The sequence below is a fragment of the Meleagris gallopavo genome, chromosome 7, assembly GCF_905368555.1.
Source record: "Meleagris gallopavo chromosome 7, MGAL_WU_HG_1.1, whole genome shotgun sequence".
Classification (NCBI taxonomy): Eukaryota; Metazoa; Chordata; class Aves; order Galliformes; family Phasianidae; genus Meleagris; species Meleagris gallopavo.
In genome coordinates this window covers 34955601-34974962 of record NC_139410.1, presented here as the reverse complement: position 1 = coordinate 34974962, position 19362 = coordinate 34955601, and the positions used below count along the sequence as shown (strand labels likewise).

The window sequence follows — 19362 nt, the reverse complement described above, 5'->3', positions numbered from 1 at the left end:
TGTGTGTGAGTTCTGTGTCAGCTAACCCATGTGCCAGCCCATGCGTTTTGGGATCACCTACTGTTCGCACCAAGACTGCAAACAGAAATCCAGTGTGCACACATGGAAGTCCCTGTGGAGGCACAGCAGAAGGGGTGGCTGCAGGCCGAGTGCTGCTGGGACTGAACACTGGTAAAAAACACAGGTGAACCCCAGGGACAATGGCACATTGTGTCTAGTTATTTTCAAGCTGGATGGCTACCAAAGTTACTGGCGCAGAGCATGGTTTATTTCGTGCTATTAAAGGTGTAATGTGCCGGTTCATTACTAGGATGTTTATTTTCTTCAGCTCTTAAGGACTGAATATTCCAGCACAAAGCAAGAATGCCCGCAGATGCACACAGAAACTCGGAGACTGTTGCTGGCCTTGCTGCAACTACAGTCAATATTGCAGCAGGAGAAATAAAAGCAAGGAGCCACTATCAAAATGAAAGTTTCCAGCACATTTACATCTATTACTCAGATAACTGTAGGTGTGTTTTCTTCATTGGGCCCACCAGTGTTTAACACAGAGGCACCTGTGTCAGCTGTGGGCCCTGTCTGAAGCTCTGTGCTGTGGCAAAACCGGAGCCTCATGCTGAAAATAAGCACTGCTCGTATGTCTGACCTCAAGTCTTGTGGAAAGACAAAGCATAACCAGCTGAGGTAAAAGTAACCTTTTGTACAGAGTAAAAGCCTTGAGGCTATAATGCGGGCGGTGCTGAGCAGAAAACAGCGTGGACAGAAAGCCTTCAGATGGAAGCAAAGCAGCACATCTGCCCATGCCTTCCAAAGTGCCCGTGTGAGAAACAGCAGCACGGCTGCCGTGTTGCTTGGGGTCATCATCTATGTGTCCAGAGAGCTCAGTGCAACCTCAATGCTGAAGGAACACTTGTGGGTTCCAGGCCCTTCAGCCTGCAGCACTGAAACTCTGCTTATAACAACCAGCACTGCCCTGCGTGGGGTGGGACTGCTGACCTGAGGTGAGCAGGGCAATGGGGGGTGCTGAGGGACACTGAGGGGTATTGAGGGGTATGAGGGGTGCTGAGGGGTGCTGAGGAGTACCGAGAGGTACTGAGGGGTAGTGAGAAGCTCTGAGGGGGCACTGAGGGAAGCTGAGGGGTGCTGAAGGAGCACTGAGAGGCACTGAGGGGTGCTGAGGGACAAGCAGGACAAGGAGAAATGGTTTGAAGTTGAGGGAGGGAAGTTCTTTGCTATGAGAGCGGTGAGGTGCTGGAACAGCTGCCCAGAGAGGCTGTGGATGCCCCGTCCATCCCTGGAGGTGTTCAAGGCCAGGTTGGATGGGGCCCTGGGCAGGTGTGAAATGTGGAGGTTGGTGGTCCTGCATGTGGTGGGGGGTTGGAGCTTTATGATCCTTGAGGTCCCTTCCAACCCAACCATTCTGTGATTCTGAGGGAGCACTGAGAGGCACTGAGGGGCATTAAGTGGCGCTGAGTGACACGGATCCGCCGCCTCGCGCCGGCCGCGCGGTGGGCGTGGTTTCCCAACGGCCGAGGGGCGTGGCCTCCCTTCGCCGGCACGGCCGCACGTCCTCCCCGCCTCCGCGTGCCCTACGGTGGCCGCGAGGAGCGCGGCGCGGGGCGGTGCGGAGCGGTGCCGGCCGGCGGCCTGCGGGAAGGCTGCTGAGCGGCGCGGGGAGCGGGGCGGAGCAGCGCGGGCGGCGGCGATGTCCGCGCGCGGGAGGCGCTCGGCCCTCAGTGCGCAGCGCGATCAGGCCCGGCGCGGGGGGCTCCTCGCGCAGGCCGGGCGCCGGGCCGGGCCGTGAGGCGGCCGCGGCCTCGGGCAGCCCCTGGCGGCGGGTGCGGAGGAGCCGGCGGCGGCCGGAGCGGGCCGAGGATGGGGATCCTCTTCACCAGGATCTGGAGGCTGTTCAACCACCAGGGTGAGCGGCGAGCGGGGCCGGGCCCGTTGGCGCGGACGGTCGGGGCGGGGCCGGGCCCGGGGGCTCCGCGCGGGGCGGATTTACGGAGCGCCGGGCGCGCACCGGCGCTGCTGGCCGAGGCTGCGGCGCCTTCGGACTCGCCGTGAGCGAAGTCGGCGCTGCGGAGCGAGCCGTCCTGCCCGGCCGCGTTTCGGTGTCGTGCGGTTGTGCCGAGCGGCTGAACCCGGGCTGTCCGTGTGATGATAGTACGAGGCGGCTCTGCAGAACCGCAGCGTGTCGGTTAAATCGGAACCGAGGAACCTCGCTTCGCTGAATGCCTCCTCCACAGCGATCCCGGCTCCGGGAGCTGAGCTCTGGGGTGTGGAGCCTGGGCGGGCTGGTGGCGGGGAAACGCACATCTGGGTGTGCTGGGCAACACCGCCTGCAGAGCTCAGGTTCCTCTTGTGATGCATAGGAAGGAAGGTGCTAAGCTCTGGCACTGAGCTGTAAGTGCTGGAGTAGCTTTTTGTTGTACCGGTTGGTTTCTAAAACCAAATTGGGTGAATGAGGGCTGCCAGACGTACGTAGATAAATCTCCTTTCCGTGTCCCAAAGCTGCTAAAAGGGAAATAGGACACGGGGTGGCTGTATGGTTGGACTTGGTGATCCAGTGGTGAGGCACTGGAACAGGCTGCCCAAGGAGGCTGTGGATGCCCCATCCCTGGAGGCATTTAAGGCCAGGCTGGATGTGGCTCTGGGCAGCCTGGGCTGCTGGTTGGCAACCTGCACATAGCAGGGGGTTGGAACTGGATGAGCATTGAGGTCCTTTTCAACCCAGGCCATTCTGTGATTCTATGATCTTAGGGGTCTTTTCCAACCTTAATGATTCCGTAGCTTGAGGAGCAGCGCTGCATGGTGTTCCTGCAGGCAGCACTGCTGCTCAGAAAGAGATGAAGAAGTTGCTGGCTGTGATAGCAGCATGGCCTTGGAAAGGCACACTGGGTTTGTATGAGCATTCTGGAGAGATGCTATAATTGGGACAATAGAGAATGCGGTCTATTAGATTTTCAGGAGTGTAGAAGCTTCAGAAAGCATGGTCAGCAGCTTAGAGAAGGAAAAAATCCAAATGTCGTATCTTAGAAATTGTTCCTTCGGGTGTGCAGACACGGAATGTGACAGTAGCACAGGTAGACTGTTAGGTATGGTCTGAAATCCAGCACCAGAGCTATGTGCTGGCTGAGGAGATCTGCCTGCAGCGCAGCGTGAACCTTGCCTTGTACCGCAGTCCTTGTTGTGATAGCAGAGCTAACAATGTGACTTACTGGTTGTATTTTTATTTCAGAGCACAAAGTAATCATTGTTGGTCTGGATAATGCAGGAAAAACTACCATTCTTTATCAATTGTAAGTACGAACTGCCAGCGATGTTTTGTGTGTCTCAAGGTGTGTGTTGTGTGCATTGCTTGGGCTTATTTTCACTGCTTTCCCTGTTTCTTTTTACTTGGAGATCACCGTCCTGGAAATTGGGATATGTGGCGCTGGGTCAGAGTTTGGAAATGTCTGTGTTCCTCCTGATGTGTGAATGAGGTTTTGTTGAGAACTATTTATCAAATTACATTGCTGTTACAGTTGATCACAGCTGCCTTTGGTGTCACAGCACAGGCTGTCTGCCAGCTCCGTAAAATAGGGTTACACTGAGGGTTAGCCACAGCACAGTGCTGCTGTGCTGGTCCATGCCACAGCGTGTAACTGTGCCATTCTTTGTGAGCTGCAAAGCACCAAAGCCTGACCTCTCCCTGCTTCAAACTGTGTCTTGGCCACCTTGGTGGCACAGAGAGGGCTGAGCCACCAGCAAGCTTTGTGGTGTTGGTTGCTGTTGAGCTGTTTCTGGCTTATGTTTGTCGTGTCTCAGCCTTGCTGCTGATGTCCGTGGAACCTGCATTGGCTCCGTATCGCTGGGCCTCCACAGTGCTTTGATAAAGGGCTGCAGATCTGTGCCTGGGCTCGGAAACTGCAGGTGGGACAGGCAGCTCAAGGCCTCTTTATAGCAGGAGCAGGTTGGCCTTCTCTCACAGCAGGCAGTCTGGTGCTAGGAAGCACTCCTTCTCCAACCCTACACTTAAAATGTTGCAGGGGTGAATATTTCTTTTGATAAACTGTGATTGGCATTTGCCTTTCTGAAATGTGAAAGTTATGCAGTGTTCCCAGCCCCGTGCAAGCTGCACAGGAGAAAGTGAAAATATAAGGGTCATTGTTACCAAACTGAGAATGAGAAGATATTTTTAGTATTAAAAAAGTAATAGAATGAAGTGGAATCTTTTAAAAAACAGTAACTGTTGCTGCTGAAGGCCATCCTTGGTGTTACAAAGCTGCCTGTGTCTTTTCACTTCCTCCACAAATGTCTCATGATTCTTTTCATCTTCTTCTTTCTGCCATCTGAGTGTTTTCTTTTCCCTTTCATACAGTAGATGGCTGTGTGCCTCCTTTTCCTCTGTACCCTTTTTGGCATTGCAGGACTTCCCCTTCTCTCTAGTTGAAGGGTGCTGCTCTGGATGGGTCTGATCTGCTGCTCCTCCTGCCTGACTCTTGCTTCAGAAATCTTTGCCCGCTGTATTTTTCCTTGTACGGTTTCCCCGTGGCAGATAAGTGTTCTGAGCAAGAATGAATGTTTGACTCTTGGAACAAACGGGCAGAGATAACTGCAGCAGTGTCTCAGTGTGCTGACTGGTTCTTGATGTCGTGGAGGGTCACAGCACTTTGGAGCAGTGATTCTTGCAGCAGATTGTGGCAGCCCTTCAGACACTTTCTTTCTTTCCATTCTCATACTCTGCTCTCCCTTCCTCTTTGTTGAGTAGGATTTGGCATTCTGTTGTCTAGAAATACCATGAAGCTCCATGCTAACCTTGTTTCAGTGGGGAGGAGGAAAGAAAATCCACCTATCATGTTGCACACAGAGAGTTGCTGACAGCTTGAGTGTGAAAGGCTGCAGGTTCAGCAAGGGAATGGGAGCTGTGAAATGCCTTTCCCAAGCATTAAAAGAACTCTGCTGAAACCTGGTTGTGAAATATTAAATCAGCCAGAGGCATCTTGTTACCATTGTTTGCCTTAATTTCATTTTACTGTTCTTTCTCGTTCTAATGCTTCTCTTTCCCCAATCTTAGCTTCCCCCAGACTTGTGTGATGAGAAAATACCTTGTCTTGGTGCTAAGACATTGAGTAGCTGGTGTTCCTTCTCACAGTGTTAGGCTACCCTTTTAGCCCTCAGTTACCCTGCTCAGTAAATAGCCCCGCACTGTTACAAGTCTCAAATTGATGTCTCTGTTACTGAAAGCTCTGTTGAAGTATTTTAAAAGTGTGTGTATACACACACACACACACACACACACACACACACACACACACACACATATATACATATATATGTATATATATATATATATAAAATGGGGAAAAAAAAAAAGGTCATGATTATCAGAAGAAAAAATAATTGAATTCTTTGAAAAAGATTGATCTTTTCCTTTAAAGCTGCTTTTGTGATTTTTTTTTTTTTTACTGTCCCTTTCAGTAGAGTTTAAATAATTTGAAGATTGTCCAGAATACACATTTGGTTATTACTCTTTATGTGCCTTAATGACAGAGTTGCACTAAGTATCTCTAAACCAATGTATTTCTCAACCTTCATTAATCAGCATTCATCTCCACAATTGAGAGTCCATTTGCTGGACAGAAGGAAGTCTGGACATAAAGTAACTGCAGTGTGAAGGAGTTGTGTGCGTGCTGTCCAACCCTGTGTTTGGTGGAGCTGGATGAGCAGTTGTTTTCCTGCAACCTTGGAATTCTTGTGGCTTAACCATAAGTCTTGAAGAAAAGCAACTGCTCTCTTCCATGCTGCATCGTGCCAAAAGCAGCCTGGAAAAATAAGAGCTGGCTGCTTGAAACACTTTCTGAAGCAAATGCTCCCTCAGCTTTATGATTTAATTAGTTATAAAATAGTTTTGTTGACAAATGCTCTCTCAGCTTTATAATTTAACTGTTATGTAGGTCACCGAATCCTCCTTTACTGTCATTTTTATTCTCCTCCAACTTCGTCCCTATTTTTGCCTTAGAAGTTTTTGCTAGAGTTCCCCCATTAGGCTTTCCACCTTGGAGAAACCATCAGCTTTAGTATCACAGAAGCAGGTTCAGTGCTGGCTGTGCATGACAGAGCCGACCTCTTCTCCCTGCAGCTCGATGAATGAAGTGGTGCACACCTCACCTACGATAGGCAGCAACGTGGAAGAGATCGTGGTTAACAACACGCGCTTTCTGATGTGGGATATTGGAGGGCAGGAGTCCCTGAGGTCCTCGTGGAACACCTACTACACCAACACCGAGGTGAGAGCCCTGGCCCTGCCCTAAGGCCTGTGGTAATGAATGGCTGCTGGGGAAGGAGAGAGCTGACCCCAGACCAGGCGTGCTCCCAGGGAGCTGCACTGGCTGCACGTTGAGTGTTCTATAGCAGCTCCAGGGTGCTTGTGTTCTGATTGTGAAGTCGTGTGAGCAGGCTGCTGTACAACTCCCTTCATACTTTCATAACATACTTAAAAGTAACTTCAAGGACCCTGTGTCTGGGGATCCGTGGCTTTGGGGCTGGTGTTGCACATCCCCACGTTTACAGGTTCCTACTGCAGACTGTAACAGCTGTTTCTCTGTAGTAGGTTCTTCAAAACCTGTATATCTCCAAAATGAGCAAGGCTGGAAGTCCCAGTACCAGGAGCTCTGTCTTGCAGGCTCCTATGATCAACTCACTCAAGCACCCCACGAGTTTTGAGAACACCTCAGTGACAAAGCTGCAGCACATACGCTGGAGTTCATTAAAATCGTGCTTCAAGTCAAGATTTCCTACATGATAACAGCTGTGGTTCTATTGATGTTGTTTTCTTTAAAAGGTTAACTTTTTTAGTCTTTGTTTTCCTGTGCTTCACTAGAAGGCACTGTGACACGAATATCACGTACACTTTTGAAGTGTGACATTTGTTATGTTTGGTTTTTTTAAAATGTTTTAAAATCCCTTAAATTCCTACTTTCATGTTAGAGCTTGAAACAAAGGGAGGAAGCTGATATACCTCACCTTCTTACGGAAGCAACAAATCATCTGAGCAATCTGTGCTACCTCAGTTATGCGAAGCAAAGAATAAAGCCAGATCTGGGCTGCTGACAAGGGCTTGCTCTCAGAATAAATTTTTTACTTGAAAATGGAGGTCAGAAAAGATGCATCAGAGCTGCTTTGTATACAAAGCACTGGCTGAACTGCTAGCCATAGCAGTGCTGTGGGTAACCAGCCAGGCTCTGCATCTGGGACAAGACACCTGATAATCCTGCTGGCTGTCTGAATAATCTGATGGGAGCAATGATCTGTTCTGTGTAAGCATGCGTGGCCGGAAGGAAGTAGTATGTTCTTTGAAGTGCTGACTCATAACTTTTGGCTTTTTAAAGTTTGTAATAGTTGTTGTGGACAGCACAGACAGAGAGAGGATTTCGGTGACTAAAGAAGAACTGTATAAGATGTTAGCACATGAGGTGAGTAGATCCTGTATCTTCTTTGTTGTGTATTTGTGGCTAAGATGTGGATCAGAAAACTGGTCTGTGAGAGCTTTGTTTAAGAATGCCATGTAAGCCTGATGGTGGGAGACAGACCAGAGAGGACACATGGCTCAGTTGGAACCCAGGGCTAATGTTAACAGTTCCTGGCTATGGGCAGTGCTGTCAGACCTGTCTGTTTTTTGCTAGAGGCTCTGTCTGTTGTGAAACTCCCAATACATTTGTGGGAGATCAGTGATTTCATATTAATTTATAAAAGTAACTTAGCAGCTTCTGAGTGCTTTATCAAAACAGAAGTTGGACTTAGAAATTATACACATTTTTTTCAGCGTAAGTCTTGGAAACCTGCAGTAGCTGAAGAAGGGCTATTATGGTATGCCTTTAGTCTTGTTCGTTGTGGCTGGAAGCTTAGGTTGTTAAGTCTTCAAAGGAAACCTTTGCAATAAGAACCAAACAGCAATTGGGCTAACTGCAGAAATGCAAAATGAGTGATGTAAACTCTTAAAATTCAGGCTGGATGTGGCTCTGGGCAGCCATTCTATGACTCTATGAAAATGTGTGAGAAAGCTGTAGTAGTTATCATTCTACATCAGCTTGAACTTACAGAATGAGTATGATTTGCTAACTTGTGAAAACTCTCTCTCAGATAGAGTGCTGTGTTAGGTCTAAAATGGAACTATCTGTTTCTGATTCGTGAGTGCTCTCATCCTGTATAAGCCAAGGAGCACTGCAGTGTAATGTAAGTTATCTGCCCATGAAGTGCTGCAGGACCAGAGGCTGGAGTTTTAATGAATATGTGCTTATTTAAGCTTAACTTCTGCTGTGATATGTAAGTGCAGCATATTTAATGTAAATGGGATCAGTTTGTATGAGAGAACACTGAGCTTCCAAACCTAAAAGTGTCAGAAAACAAAGATGTGCATAGAATTGATGGCATTATATCCCAAAATATTCCATCTATATTTAAACTATCACCACTGCTCAGCAGGTGACTGCAGAAATGCCCAAGGCTGCATCTATATATCTATATATATCTCTGTATATAAATGTATTTCCTTTGAATGATCATGGTAGCATTGGAGAAACAACCAAGACCTTTCTTCAGTGTCTTGATGGTTTTTTTTTTTCCTTTTGTATTTAAATTCAAGTGGTGTTTAACATGTCACGGAGTTTCTTTCTTGTTAAGATTGGTGTAATTAGCTGTGAGCCACAGGACAGGTAATGCTTTTTCTGAGAAGTAGGTGTCCTCCCAAAATGTTGTTTTTATTCCATGACCTTGGGATTTTAGGCAACTGTTTTGCAGAACTTTGAACTGTAAACCTCAGCCAGTGTCCAGTTGATGCACAGGTTCTAGTTAATCTAAACTGCAGCTGCTTCTTCCTCCATGCTCAGAGGCAGCTCAGCAGTCCTTCTTAAGTTTAGCTTCTTGAAACAGACCATGCTTTGTCTGGAACTTTGCATTTTGTGATGCTCAAAAGGTGTAAATTCTACAAAAGTAACCTGACTCAAGATGCAAGTCTCCCAAGAAAGCTGGGATGGCAGGGAAGAAGGCGGGCTGGTCTGTCTCATCTGTGGCATTGTGTGAACTTGTATAGGCTTGGCTGCTGCAAAGTCCTACTGCTATGGATTTCATTTCTCTCCTTCAGGGCTGTCCTTGTGCTAGCAGTGCAGGTCTGTGGCTAGCTTTGGGGTTTTGGTTTTGCTAGCTCAGGTCAGTGTGTGTGGTGACTGTTCAGCCAGCTGGATGAAACCCATTGTTTCAGCTGGGTGAAAGCAGAGGGCAGGAGCAGTCCCAGACCTGCACCTTCTGCCTGCCTGATCGTGGCAGAGCACTGCATGCAGCACAGGGACTGCTGCCATCGAGTCTGCTGTCATCATTAGAATTTCTCAGCTGTACTATTTAGTCTGTTGCAGTAGCTAAACAAAATCTGCATCTTCTGTTTCATAATCTGCAAATGAGGGTGCGGAAGCTGTTAATGAACTGTATTTGGACTGAAGGAAGTTTGGGACTCTGAGCAGTGCGAATGCCCTTGCTTCATGCTGGGAGGCTGCTTCTACACCCAGACAGCACACATCTAACAGGAGGTGTGCCCATTGTCCTGCAGCAGGTTGTACTGGGTATATTCTGCTAACCCTGCAGGTGCTACAGTACCTGAAAAGAACAATGATATGTATAACCTGAAATGGAGATCAAATATGTACATAGAGTAGCTGTTCTTTGCAGTCTTCGAAAAGTTTTCATTTTTGCTAACTAGTTCAATTGGATTTGTTTGCTAAGGTAAAATTGACTTGCCCAGGTCAGTTCCAGCTATTTTCTGGACCAGAGGATCCCATGGGAATTAATGTTACTGCTTGTAAAAGTTAATGTTCCTAATAGGCATTTAAGTGAATGGCTTTCTGGGAAGACCTCGTTACTTTCAGGGGGACACTATGTGTCTGTACTAATGTAATTCAAAGCAGCTTGAGATAAAAAGCTTGGTCTTAATGTTGCTCTTCTCCAAATGGTTAGAACCAATGTTTTGAATATTTTAGAGCCCCATCAAGACAATTATTGTAACGTGCTTGTTCGTTTAGATGCCTGTGCATTGATTCTGAAGTAATGTTAATGATGATGTTCCACAAACAATGAACATCTTATAAATGAAATGTTACTGCAGTTTGCTTTACACTGTCAGGGGCAGTCTCAGTGCTGCTTCACAGGTGGGATTTCCAGAGGAGATGATGGCTGGGTGAGGCTTTCCCAGTGCTGGAGAACTACTGGGGCGTTGGTTCTGTGTGAGAACCGTGGCACAGACTGCTGATTTGACACTAACATCAATCTCACGGTGTGCGTGTATGTGAAAGTTGATATGTGTCAAAGCATGGTATGTATAAAAACCAGGCACAGGGAGGGAGAGCAGCTGCTTCAGATATACAGGCAGGCTCTGCAGGGGAAGGCTAAAACAGAAGACCTTGACTCTGAAACGACGGGTGATGTAATTGCACATGCTGTGCTCAGGACAGAGATGCAGGTTGCCCCGATCCTCACAGGACAACAGAATGGCATTGGTAACTTCAGGCAGAAGTTGGACATCTGATCAACAAGATCAAAATATTTTCCTTTCAGAAGTTAAATGCTGACGAGGTTGCAGCATTTATAAGCTAGTTTTTTTGCTTGGGCTTACAACTCACAAGTTTGCTGTCGCATCTTTTGTCTTCGAAGGCAGGTTTGTAATAGTCTTTTTTCTTCTTTCCCCCCCGAAGGACTTGAAGAAAGCAGGTTTGCTGATCTTTGCTAACAAGCAAGATGTTAAAGAGTGTATGACAGTGGCTGAAATCTCTCAGTTTCTGAAGCTGACTTCAATTAAGGATCACCAGTGGCACATTCAGGCGTGCTGTGCTCTAACTGGAGAGGGGTAAGGGTTATTCTCTGTAGCAGGGCAGTCTTGAATGATTTTGGTATTTTTACTGTGGTAGTCAGTTCTAACACATTGCTCCCCTTTCAGTGATAATGCTGCACTTACTGTGTTCTGAATGCAAAAATCTGACATAGGAACAGAGAGATCTGATAACCAGCATTTACAGGAAACTTGCAATCTTGACTCTCAGAAACGTAGTTTTAAGTGACTGACGCCTAATGAAGATGGGTGTAGGAACAACCTCACGTTTTTCATTGGTCTGTTAAGACTAATCATAATGAGAGGTAACTTCAGTGCACATCTGTAAGAGCTGAAGTCTTCTATACATAGATGGCATAGTAAGACCTGAAAAGAGTGAATTGTTTCTGGAAATGCTGCCTTCGGTCAGAGTTAGAGTTCTCGAGAAGAATTTGATTGTTCGTATGAATTGGTGCTGTGGAAGTAATCATCTTTGAAGTTACCCTGAGGAGTGCAGCCATTCCTTACACATTCTCTCTCTTTTTTACAGACTCTGCCAAGGACTCGAATGGATGATGTCAAGACTAAAGATCAGATGATTTTTAATGACCCCTTTGCACAGACACTGCTTAAAAAAAAAAAAAGCTGAACCTGTGGTTACCTTCACAGTGGCAGAATTGCTGGGTTAGGTGTATTTATAATGAACTGATTTCAACTTTATTTTCTACGTAGATGCACACACAGATGTACATAAATTCAGACCGTTCAGCAAAAAGAAAGATGCAGGTGATGGCTCAAGTTTGTTTTCCTGGTTGTTTTCCTCTGGAGACGCGTGTAAAAGTGGTGATCCGCCTTCCTTCCGAGATACAGCCACTGACAACAGTCTGATGCTGAGTGTGGTGAAGATGAAGCAAGAGAAAGAACTTATGCTTTGGGGTTTTATTATTACATTGTAGTCCTCTCTAGTCAAAGATGTGGCTTCGTTATTTCAGTAAATTAGCAAACAAATCAATGGCATAGATACCAACTTTCCAGTATTTTTAAAGTTACTGATGTTACAAATGCAAAACTATTTTCCTGTATGTATACTGTACATATTTGTGTATATTTATACCTCGATTTTAGGTTAATTGCAATCTCTTCAGACCAGTGTGTAAAGCTGAATCAGTATGTTGACAGCAGTACTAACATTTCACATTGCCAACGTGTCACAACTTCTTTTCCTTCATTACCTGTGTGGCTGTAATGTCCATCAGACACTTGGCTCACCACAACTTTATAAAGCAAGTTCTCTCTTAAGAAAACTGCTTGTTTCTCACATGATTTTTCAGTTTGATTTTTCATAGTGGGTTGGGGCATAAGGATTCACCTTCAAATTACAGCATCAGCAAACGGTAAAAATTTGCCAAAGAGTTTTGAAACAAATTTTCTTCTAATCATCATTGGATTAGATGATTCCAAAAAATGCATGTCACGATGTTCTGCGTTACTGCTTTACTTTTTTGGCAGCACATGTTCATTTGTGATTCAAGACTTGTAGAAGTACCTTTAGCTCTCATAAAGGGAAGAAGTTTGTGGGTTTTTTTTTTTTTTTTTTTCCTTCCTTAACCAAAGAGGAGAGAGGAAAGTATATTTAAAAGTCCCAGTGGAATCTTACAAACTAGACGGATGCTGTAGTGTTTTTCAGAGGAAGAGGTACTCTTCTTTGATAGCATCAAATGTATGTATATATCTACATGCAGTGGTTGGAATTGGGATGGGGAAGGGGAGTGAAGTAGAAGACACTACTTGAAAAGCTGTGAGTGACCCCTTGATCATGTTCCCACAGAAGTTCCAGGGCAGCACTTGCTGTGAATATAACTCCCTTGCACGGTCCCCAGGTGAGTTACAAGAAAGTGTCAAACACTGTGATGGTCTTTTCTCCCTGTGGTATTTCATGGGTTGGTTGTTCTGTACGGAGGCTCAGAATTACCATGTTAAAGGATAAAGGCTCTTCAGTGGGACTGCAGTTGGATGATTTGAAATATTACCAGTGTTGTAAAAAGGATACGTAGCCTTAATTGCAGGCTTTTATGTTGGGGTTGTGTGTTGGAAGAGTATAGTAAAATGAAATAAAACTTCGTTTAAAATGCCCTTCACTTTCTTAGCTCATACAACTGATAAGGATGGAAAAGACATTTTAAAGAACAAGCTTGAATTGAACTTTCTGATGTACTCATCTTTGGCTGTGGGGTAATGTAGTCAGTGCACCTGCTCTGCATTTGCCTGCCTCGCTAGAGATCATGTTGTGAATGTGTGGGAAAAGAAGGGAGGCGATTTCAAAGGTCTGTTTTAACAAAGGCAGGTAAAGAATTTAACTTCTTAATATATTAAATATATTAAAATAATATCTTTATGATGCTCACTGGCTAGGGAACCTGCTGTCTTTGTTAAGCATTTTAACGTGTACATGCATATCTTTCTGGTGCATGCACATAGATATTGGTATGTAACTGGTGTGTTGCAAAATGTACAAATGTTTGAAGAAATAACAATTTAATGCACAGATGACTTACTCAGTTTATCTGATGGTATCTTTGGGAACTAAGCTCTGTGCACTCTTGCATATAAAGTGGAAGTGTATTCTAGTCCTAAAGAAAAAGCAGACATGCTTATAAACCTACGTGTCTGGTTTTCGAGTCTTCTGTCTTCCCTTTCATGCCTTCAAAATAGTTTGCTTTAGTGTTTTGCAGTACTGTACACTGTTGCCTGAATCTGTGAAGGTTGTGTGTTGGTTTTTTTGTTGGTTTTCTAAGACAAGAAGTTCTTCCTGTTAACAGAGGAAATACCGTGGAGCAATTTCTTTCTGGCTACTTCTTGATGGAATTTGCTGCTGACTCCTTCACTTAAACTAGTAGGACAGTGTCCAGATAATGAAAGAGTGGTATTTTTTTCCAGGTGTAGCATATGTTGCAACCAGACACCTTATATTTACATTGACTCTCCTTCTCCCCCTCAGTATCCTGGCCACTGCCACTTTGTGTGCCCTCAAAGGTACTGCATGGTTTGCTTCATCTCTGTCTCCCAAGTGGCAGCCGACCCCAGCAGGGAGCTGAGAGTAACTGCACACATGAGATCTGCCTGTTAAAACAGTGTCTGGTGTCCTTATGAGCTTGTAATCTGAAAAGTAAGTAGTTGCATTGCAAACCGAACAGCCTTAACTCAGCTATGAAAGTATCTAATAGATCACATAGAATCGTGAGGCTTCTTTTCTATCTCTTTCTGATGCCACTGCACTCAAATCTTGTGTGCTGACAGTGCTTACTGAAACATCACATGTCTGTTCTTCAGCAGTGTGCAGGAAGCAAAAGCAGATGTGCCTGCCTTGTACATGCTAGGTTTGCAGTCTGTAAGGAGGACAGGTTTATGTAGTAGCTGGGCAGCAGTTATCACCTCTTGGTGAGCAGAGGGAACTCTTCCAGGTTCTCACACATCCAGCAGTGGTTGTGATCTCACTGAAAGTGCAGCAAAACTAGTGAAAGCAAGGGGCTGCATCCCACTGTTACAGCAAAAGACTCTGTGGAAGTGTCTGTCTGCCAGAAGGCTCCTGATGACAAGAAGTGTATTTACTCACATTCTGAGGAGAACATGAGATGGTTTTGCATGTATGTTCCCTCACGATAGTGTTCTGGCTGTGAAGGTCTTTTCCTAGGCATGCTGCCTTTCGAGAAATATTAAAAATATTTTTCAAGTTAGTCATGAAATAGAAGAAATCCTTAAATTTGGTCATGGAGGAGAAAAGAGACCAAACTCCTGAAGCCCTTTTCATGCACTTCTTGTTTACAGTTGTTTTCCCTGGGGGACACTTCATGACTTTTTGCACAGCTCTGCTCATAGAAAAGCGAGTTAACTTTTCATCTCTGCTGCACAGAGTTTCTCACAGTTATTATTTGGAAGCAATTGTCCTAATGTGAGTTGTTATCTTGATTTGTGTTGCATCTGTTTCCCCCCCTCTGCATTGTGTTGGGTTTCTTTCCCTTTGTTCTTCATCCCTAGGGTAATTTACAGAAGGTGGCAGGTGTCTTTTAAAAACATGTTATTGAGGTTTGTGCTATAGAACAACACCAGCAAACAAAATAGCAGTGCAGCATGTTTCAGTATTCGAGTATCAAGGTGTTTCTTTTGGTTTAGCACATGACAAAGTTGGCACGTTGGCTGTACTCAGTGTTTGTCCTGTAAGCTGAAAATCACACAGGTTTTAAATTGTGAGGAAAGGTGGGAAATTCTAACATAGATCTGCTGGGCCTCCCTTTTAAAATTCTTTTTCTTATTTCAGGGAGGGTTACTGTTTTCCTATGCATTAAATAGTGTGTTCCCAGATGTGTGTTCATGTGTGAATGCTGATATCTGATAGGCACCTACTACAGTCTGTGCAGCCCAAGTGCCTATAACTAATGAACTGATCTGTTTTTTCTTTGTGTGCTGAATTTTCCATTCACCTTAAAATAGACACATATCTATGAGTTTGTAAACAAGTGTTCTTTCCCTTCCTATGCCCTGGTTTTGTCATTGACTGGTGTTACATTTTAGTTCTTGAAGCCTTCTATCCTCTACATTCCAAGCACTTTCCATTTATCACGTGGCTAGCTTTCCTTGTGAAAGGAAGCTATCCATTTGTCTGTGTATTTTTCTTCAAAGAACTGAGTTAAAATAAATTAATCCAAGAATACATGGTCTTGTAAACCTCCTTATTTAAGTAGTTCTTTTTAATTGGCTAATAAAACATTAACTTTGCTACCGCCAGACTAATTATGTCTGACAAGTCGTTTCTCAGCTAATTCAAATGAATGTAGTATTGAGCTTTTATACAGTGCATCATGGAGCATTATGGGATAAGAACGATGTGGCGTTGTGAAGAATGGCACTGAGAAAGGACGATGTCTGCATGTAGTCCTGGTCTTTTGTAAGTCAGTGCAGTGAGCATGTGAAATGCAGAGAGTGAGGAATTAGAAGTGGTTGCCACTAACTTGTTTTGCATTGTTGCTTAGAATCATAAGCAGAAATGGTATCTTTGCCTTACAGGGCTTTTGCTGGTTAACTTTACTGTTGCACAGAAAGTGTTTTTGAAGTTCACATCGGATAGTGGTCATTATTTATAAGAGGATCATCCCCATATATCGACCTCTATCCTTTCAGGCCAGATTTCTTCTGAGCAGAGACACAAGTTGGGTGTTGGGGTGGTTGTTTTTTTTTTTTAAGCTTTTCTTATTTGTGAAATTGGAAGACTTGTCTGCTACTGAATTAATACAAAAAATGCTGCTTTCCCTTGAAGCTGTAATTCATTCTTTCCAAATCATCATCAGCTCAGTGTTACTCTTGTCTAAATGCTTCCTGTATCAAGCACCATGGAGGGCAGAACAGTCTCCTGCTACAAAGAGAAGATGTGCTCTTCTGCTAAGAGAAACAAACTCAGATTGGAGAGGCTGAAAAATGCAGGAGCTGTGTGATAGAGGAGGGCTAGGTGAGGCAGGTCAAACCGTGTCCATGCAGAGCTCGATCTGAGTGTTTTCAGCATGCCCTCCCCTGTTGTTACTGTGTGCTTTGCCAAAACCTTTTGTCCTGCAGCGTGGTCCCACCATGCAGGCTGTGAATGATGTGCTTTATTTCTATTATATTCTCAGTGGGTTTTTTCATTTTAGTTTTGATGTGAAGTTACATCCATATGGGTATGTATTAATGATGTTTCTAGGGTCATATTTACTTTGATTGCTTGCATTTTGTACTTCTCTTTCTTCAAATTTTGTCTTGAAAGAAATTCATAAAATCCATGGCTAGCTCTGATACTGCAATAAAACTTCATTCCAGAACACATGAAATCATTGCTTCAAATTAATACGAGGAGTTATGGGCTGGCTTGTCTTGGCTTGAGCACTTCTGTGTTTTAAATGTAATCAAATCTATTAGAGTGATTGAGCTACAACTTTATAAAGCTATTTATCATAGCCAAGTTCATTTGTGATTCTCTTTTATAACTTTTTCTGAAGTTTTATCAGAATATTCCTCAAATTGTTTCCCCCTTTACCTCTTTCTGTCGTTCTGGCTTGTGAAACCTGGTGTGAGTGGAGCAGGAAGGAGCTCATCTTGTTCTTGTAGCTCTTGTTTGAAGGGGTGAAATATACACAGCTTTGCCCTTAACTGCTGGAGGGGCCCATGCAGGTAAGAGGCTGTGTACAATCACACATACACATTTATTTATAACCTCACAACTGCTATCCTTGGGAAAACTACCAGTCCTTACTGTTCTAAGATGAAAACACTGGTCAAAATGTTGCTATTTGTGTTATACCTTTTGCGTGCATGGTAGGGAAACTTCTCAGAGCAAATGTATGATTTCCCACACGGTTATAAGGGTTTGTCCAGGCATCATGTGGTGTGGAGAACTGCTTGGCAAAGCTGTGCTGATGGCGTTTATGCTGGGAGGTCACTTGGTAAGAAGTGCGTCTGCTGGTTTTAAATAGAAAAGAAAATGGATTTAATGGCGGAATGTTCTTTTCCTTTAGAAAATACTGAGTTGTAGTGGTGTATTCACATGTTGCACGCCAGTAGTGCAGCCCTGGGCTGTTGGGGTTACAGGTACCTGCTTAGAAAGCAAACGGGGTGAAATTGAAGCTGCTTTAAGGAAAAAAAAAAGAAAAAAAAAGGCATGTGGCTGCTCCAAAGGTATGCTGGTGGTCAGCGCTGGAGCTGGAATTCAATCTTGTTCCATGGGTGTTAATTTTGGACTTGTTGCTCTATTTCTGTCTGCACAGTGCTTGTGGCCATGTGATAATCTCTCAGATAAAAGTAATGCACAGACAGGTGTTCACCGAGCTTAGATATGTACAGTAACTGCATGCTGCCTCTGTTACAATGGCGTGATGGACAGCAAAGTGCTCTCCTGTGCTGTTCTTCTGCCTGCTGTCTGATGCGAGTCTACAGATTGCTATGTTAGTCCAGAAAATACACACAGAAGTATTTTGGAAGGGTTTTATTCCTGTGTATTGTGTTGTTAGTGATCAACACCTTCATTCCTGCACATGAAAATAGTTGGCCACTGCAGATCTCCAGTCACTTCCCCTCTGCAGCCAACAGCTGAGTATCCTGCATAGAGCAGAGCCTTGCCTTAGTCATTATCATCTTCCTTATGGACATGGAATTGATCTTTTTAAAAGAAAAATACTCGGTTGCTTTTTGGCTTTATTTTTCTTGTCTGTGTGAATGTTGAAGACTGCTGTGCTCTCTTTAATTGTCTTTGAGTTAAACCATCCTAACTGTTGGATCCTGTTACCACTTCTAAAAGTACAAGTCATGTCATTACTGCTGTTGCACAGTGGACTTTGATTTATTCCAAGTATTTCATGCATTTTTTTCAACATGATATTGAATTAGATGCAAAAGTACAGGATTGTTAACATCTTGGGAGCCAATACTTGTTATCAGCCTTGTTCTGTCTTGCTTTTTGCCTCATTTTTCAGAACTGGAAGGCATTTTTTTTCCAGGTGTGTGTGTGTGTATATGTGTGTGTAGGCAAACTACTGGGGTCATGCAAAGTGATGCAGATCTTGGAATACCAATATTTTGTCTAATTTCTTTGTACATACAGTCACTATGAATACAGGTACTGTTGAAGACTTGCTTTTGAGGTCCTTGTACTGCTGAATTCCAAGAGGCAACCCCATTGTAACCTATATGTATAGCTTTAAAACATGACTTGTTGGATGCGTATTAGAGCTGTATAAACAACTAATAAACATTATTGTTTGTATTAAGATGGATACCTTACCTCTTCATTTTAGATTATCCATACCATTTTCAGAGCAGGTTTGACATTTTTTTTCCTCTGTGTGTATATGTAAATGTTCATGTATGTGTGTATATATACAGGAATGATTTAGAACTTGATGCACTGCAAGATGTGGCACAGTACACCAGCAGAGCTGCTGCTCTTGGCAGCAGTAGGTGAGCACTGCTTTAACTCCACGAATAGCAATTTGGGCAAGTCTGATCCCACCTGCTGTGCTGCTGCCTGCCCAGCTCCGTGTTGCTGGCCAGGAGCTCAGAGCTTGCACAAGCTCCTTTTCAGATACACCATAACCTCCCAGCAGCAAGCCCTGCTGCAGTGTGCCCTGTGGTGAGGAGAAGGAGGTGCTGTGGGCTGTCCTGTGGGACAGAGGTGAGTGCTGGCTGGCCTGGTACGTTGGCTGGACACCCTCCATGTGAGCCTGTGCATGTCAGTAAGTGTGCCCTTACTGCTGCACAGAAAGGCAGTGCCTTTAGAAAGTACTTGGTTGTAAATCCAATTGCTTTGTAGAGTGAGAAGTGTTTATTTTTGAAAGGCTTTAAACAATGTTTTACCAATGTATTGGAGCACCAGGTGCCCTTGTTGGTTGCAGATAGTGGTAAGCAGTGTGGTCATGTAAGTAAGTAGTGGACAAACCCAAATCTCATTTCCTCCAAGGTGCTTCAGGTGCTGTAATATTTACACTGCCATAAGTAGAGAAGTTGATAAA

The 19362-nt window shown here is 44.5% G+C and overlaps 1 protein-coding gene across 2 annotated transcripts; it reads left to right on the top strand.

The window, feature by feature from the left end:
• The first annotated feature begins 1534 nt into the window (after positions 1 to 1534).
• ARL5A (ARF like GTPase 5A) lies at positions 1535 to 18621 on the top strand. 2 transcript variants are annotated; one of them, XM_085227962.1, is made up of 6 exons: positions 1541 to 1921; positions 3242 to 3302; positions 6125 to 6272; positions 7374 to 7457; positions 10722 to 10873; positions 11385 to 18621. In XM_085227962.1, exons 1-6 carry the CDS (start codon positions 1876 to 1878, stop codon positions 11431 to 11433), a joined length of 540 nt encoding a protein of 179 aa, XP_085084088.1. In that variant the 5' UTR covers positions 1541 to 1875; the 3' UTR covers positions 11434 to 18621. The 2 variants fall into 2 exon arrangements, with proteins under 2 accessions (XP_085084089.1, XP_085084088.1); XM_085227963.1 differs by lacking the exon at positions 7374 to 7457 and having other exon boundaries at positions 1535 to 1921.
• The last annotated feature ends 741 nt before the right edge of the window (positions 18622 to 19362 follow it).

Coding starts and splice junctions, on each gene's coding strand:
- ARL5A (XM_085227962.1), top strand. CDS start 1,876: ATGGGGATCCTCTTCACCAGGATCTGGAGGCTGTTCAACCACCAGG. Junction 6,273..7,373: donor CCTACTACACCAACACCGAG/GTGAGAGCCCTG, acceptor GGCTTTTTAAAG/TTTGTAATAGTTGTTGTGGA. Junction 10,874..11,384: donor TGTGCTCTAACTGGAGAGGG/GTAAGGGTTATT, acceptor TCTTTTTTACAG/ACTCTGCCAAGGACTCGAAT.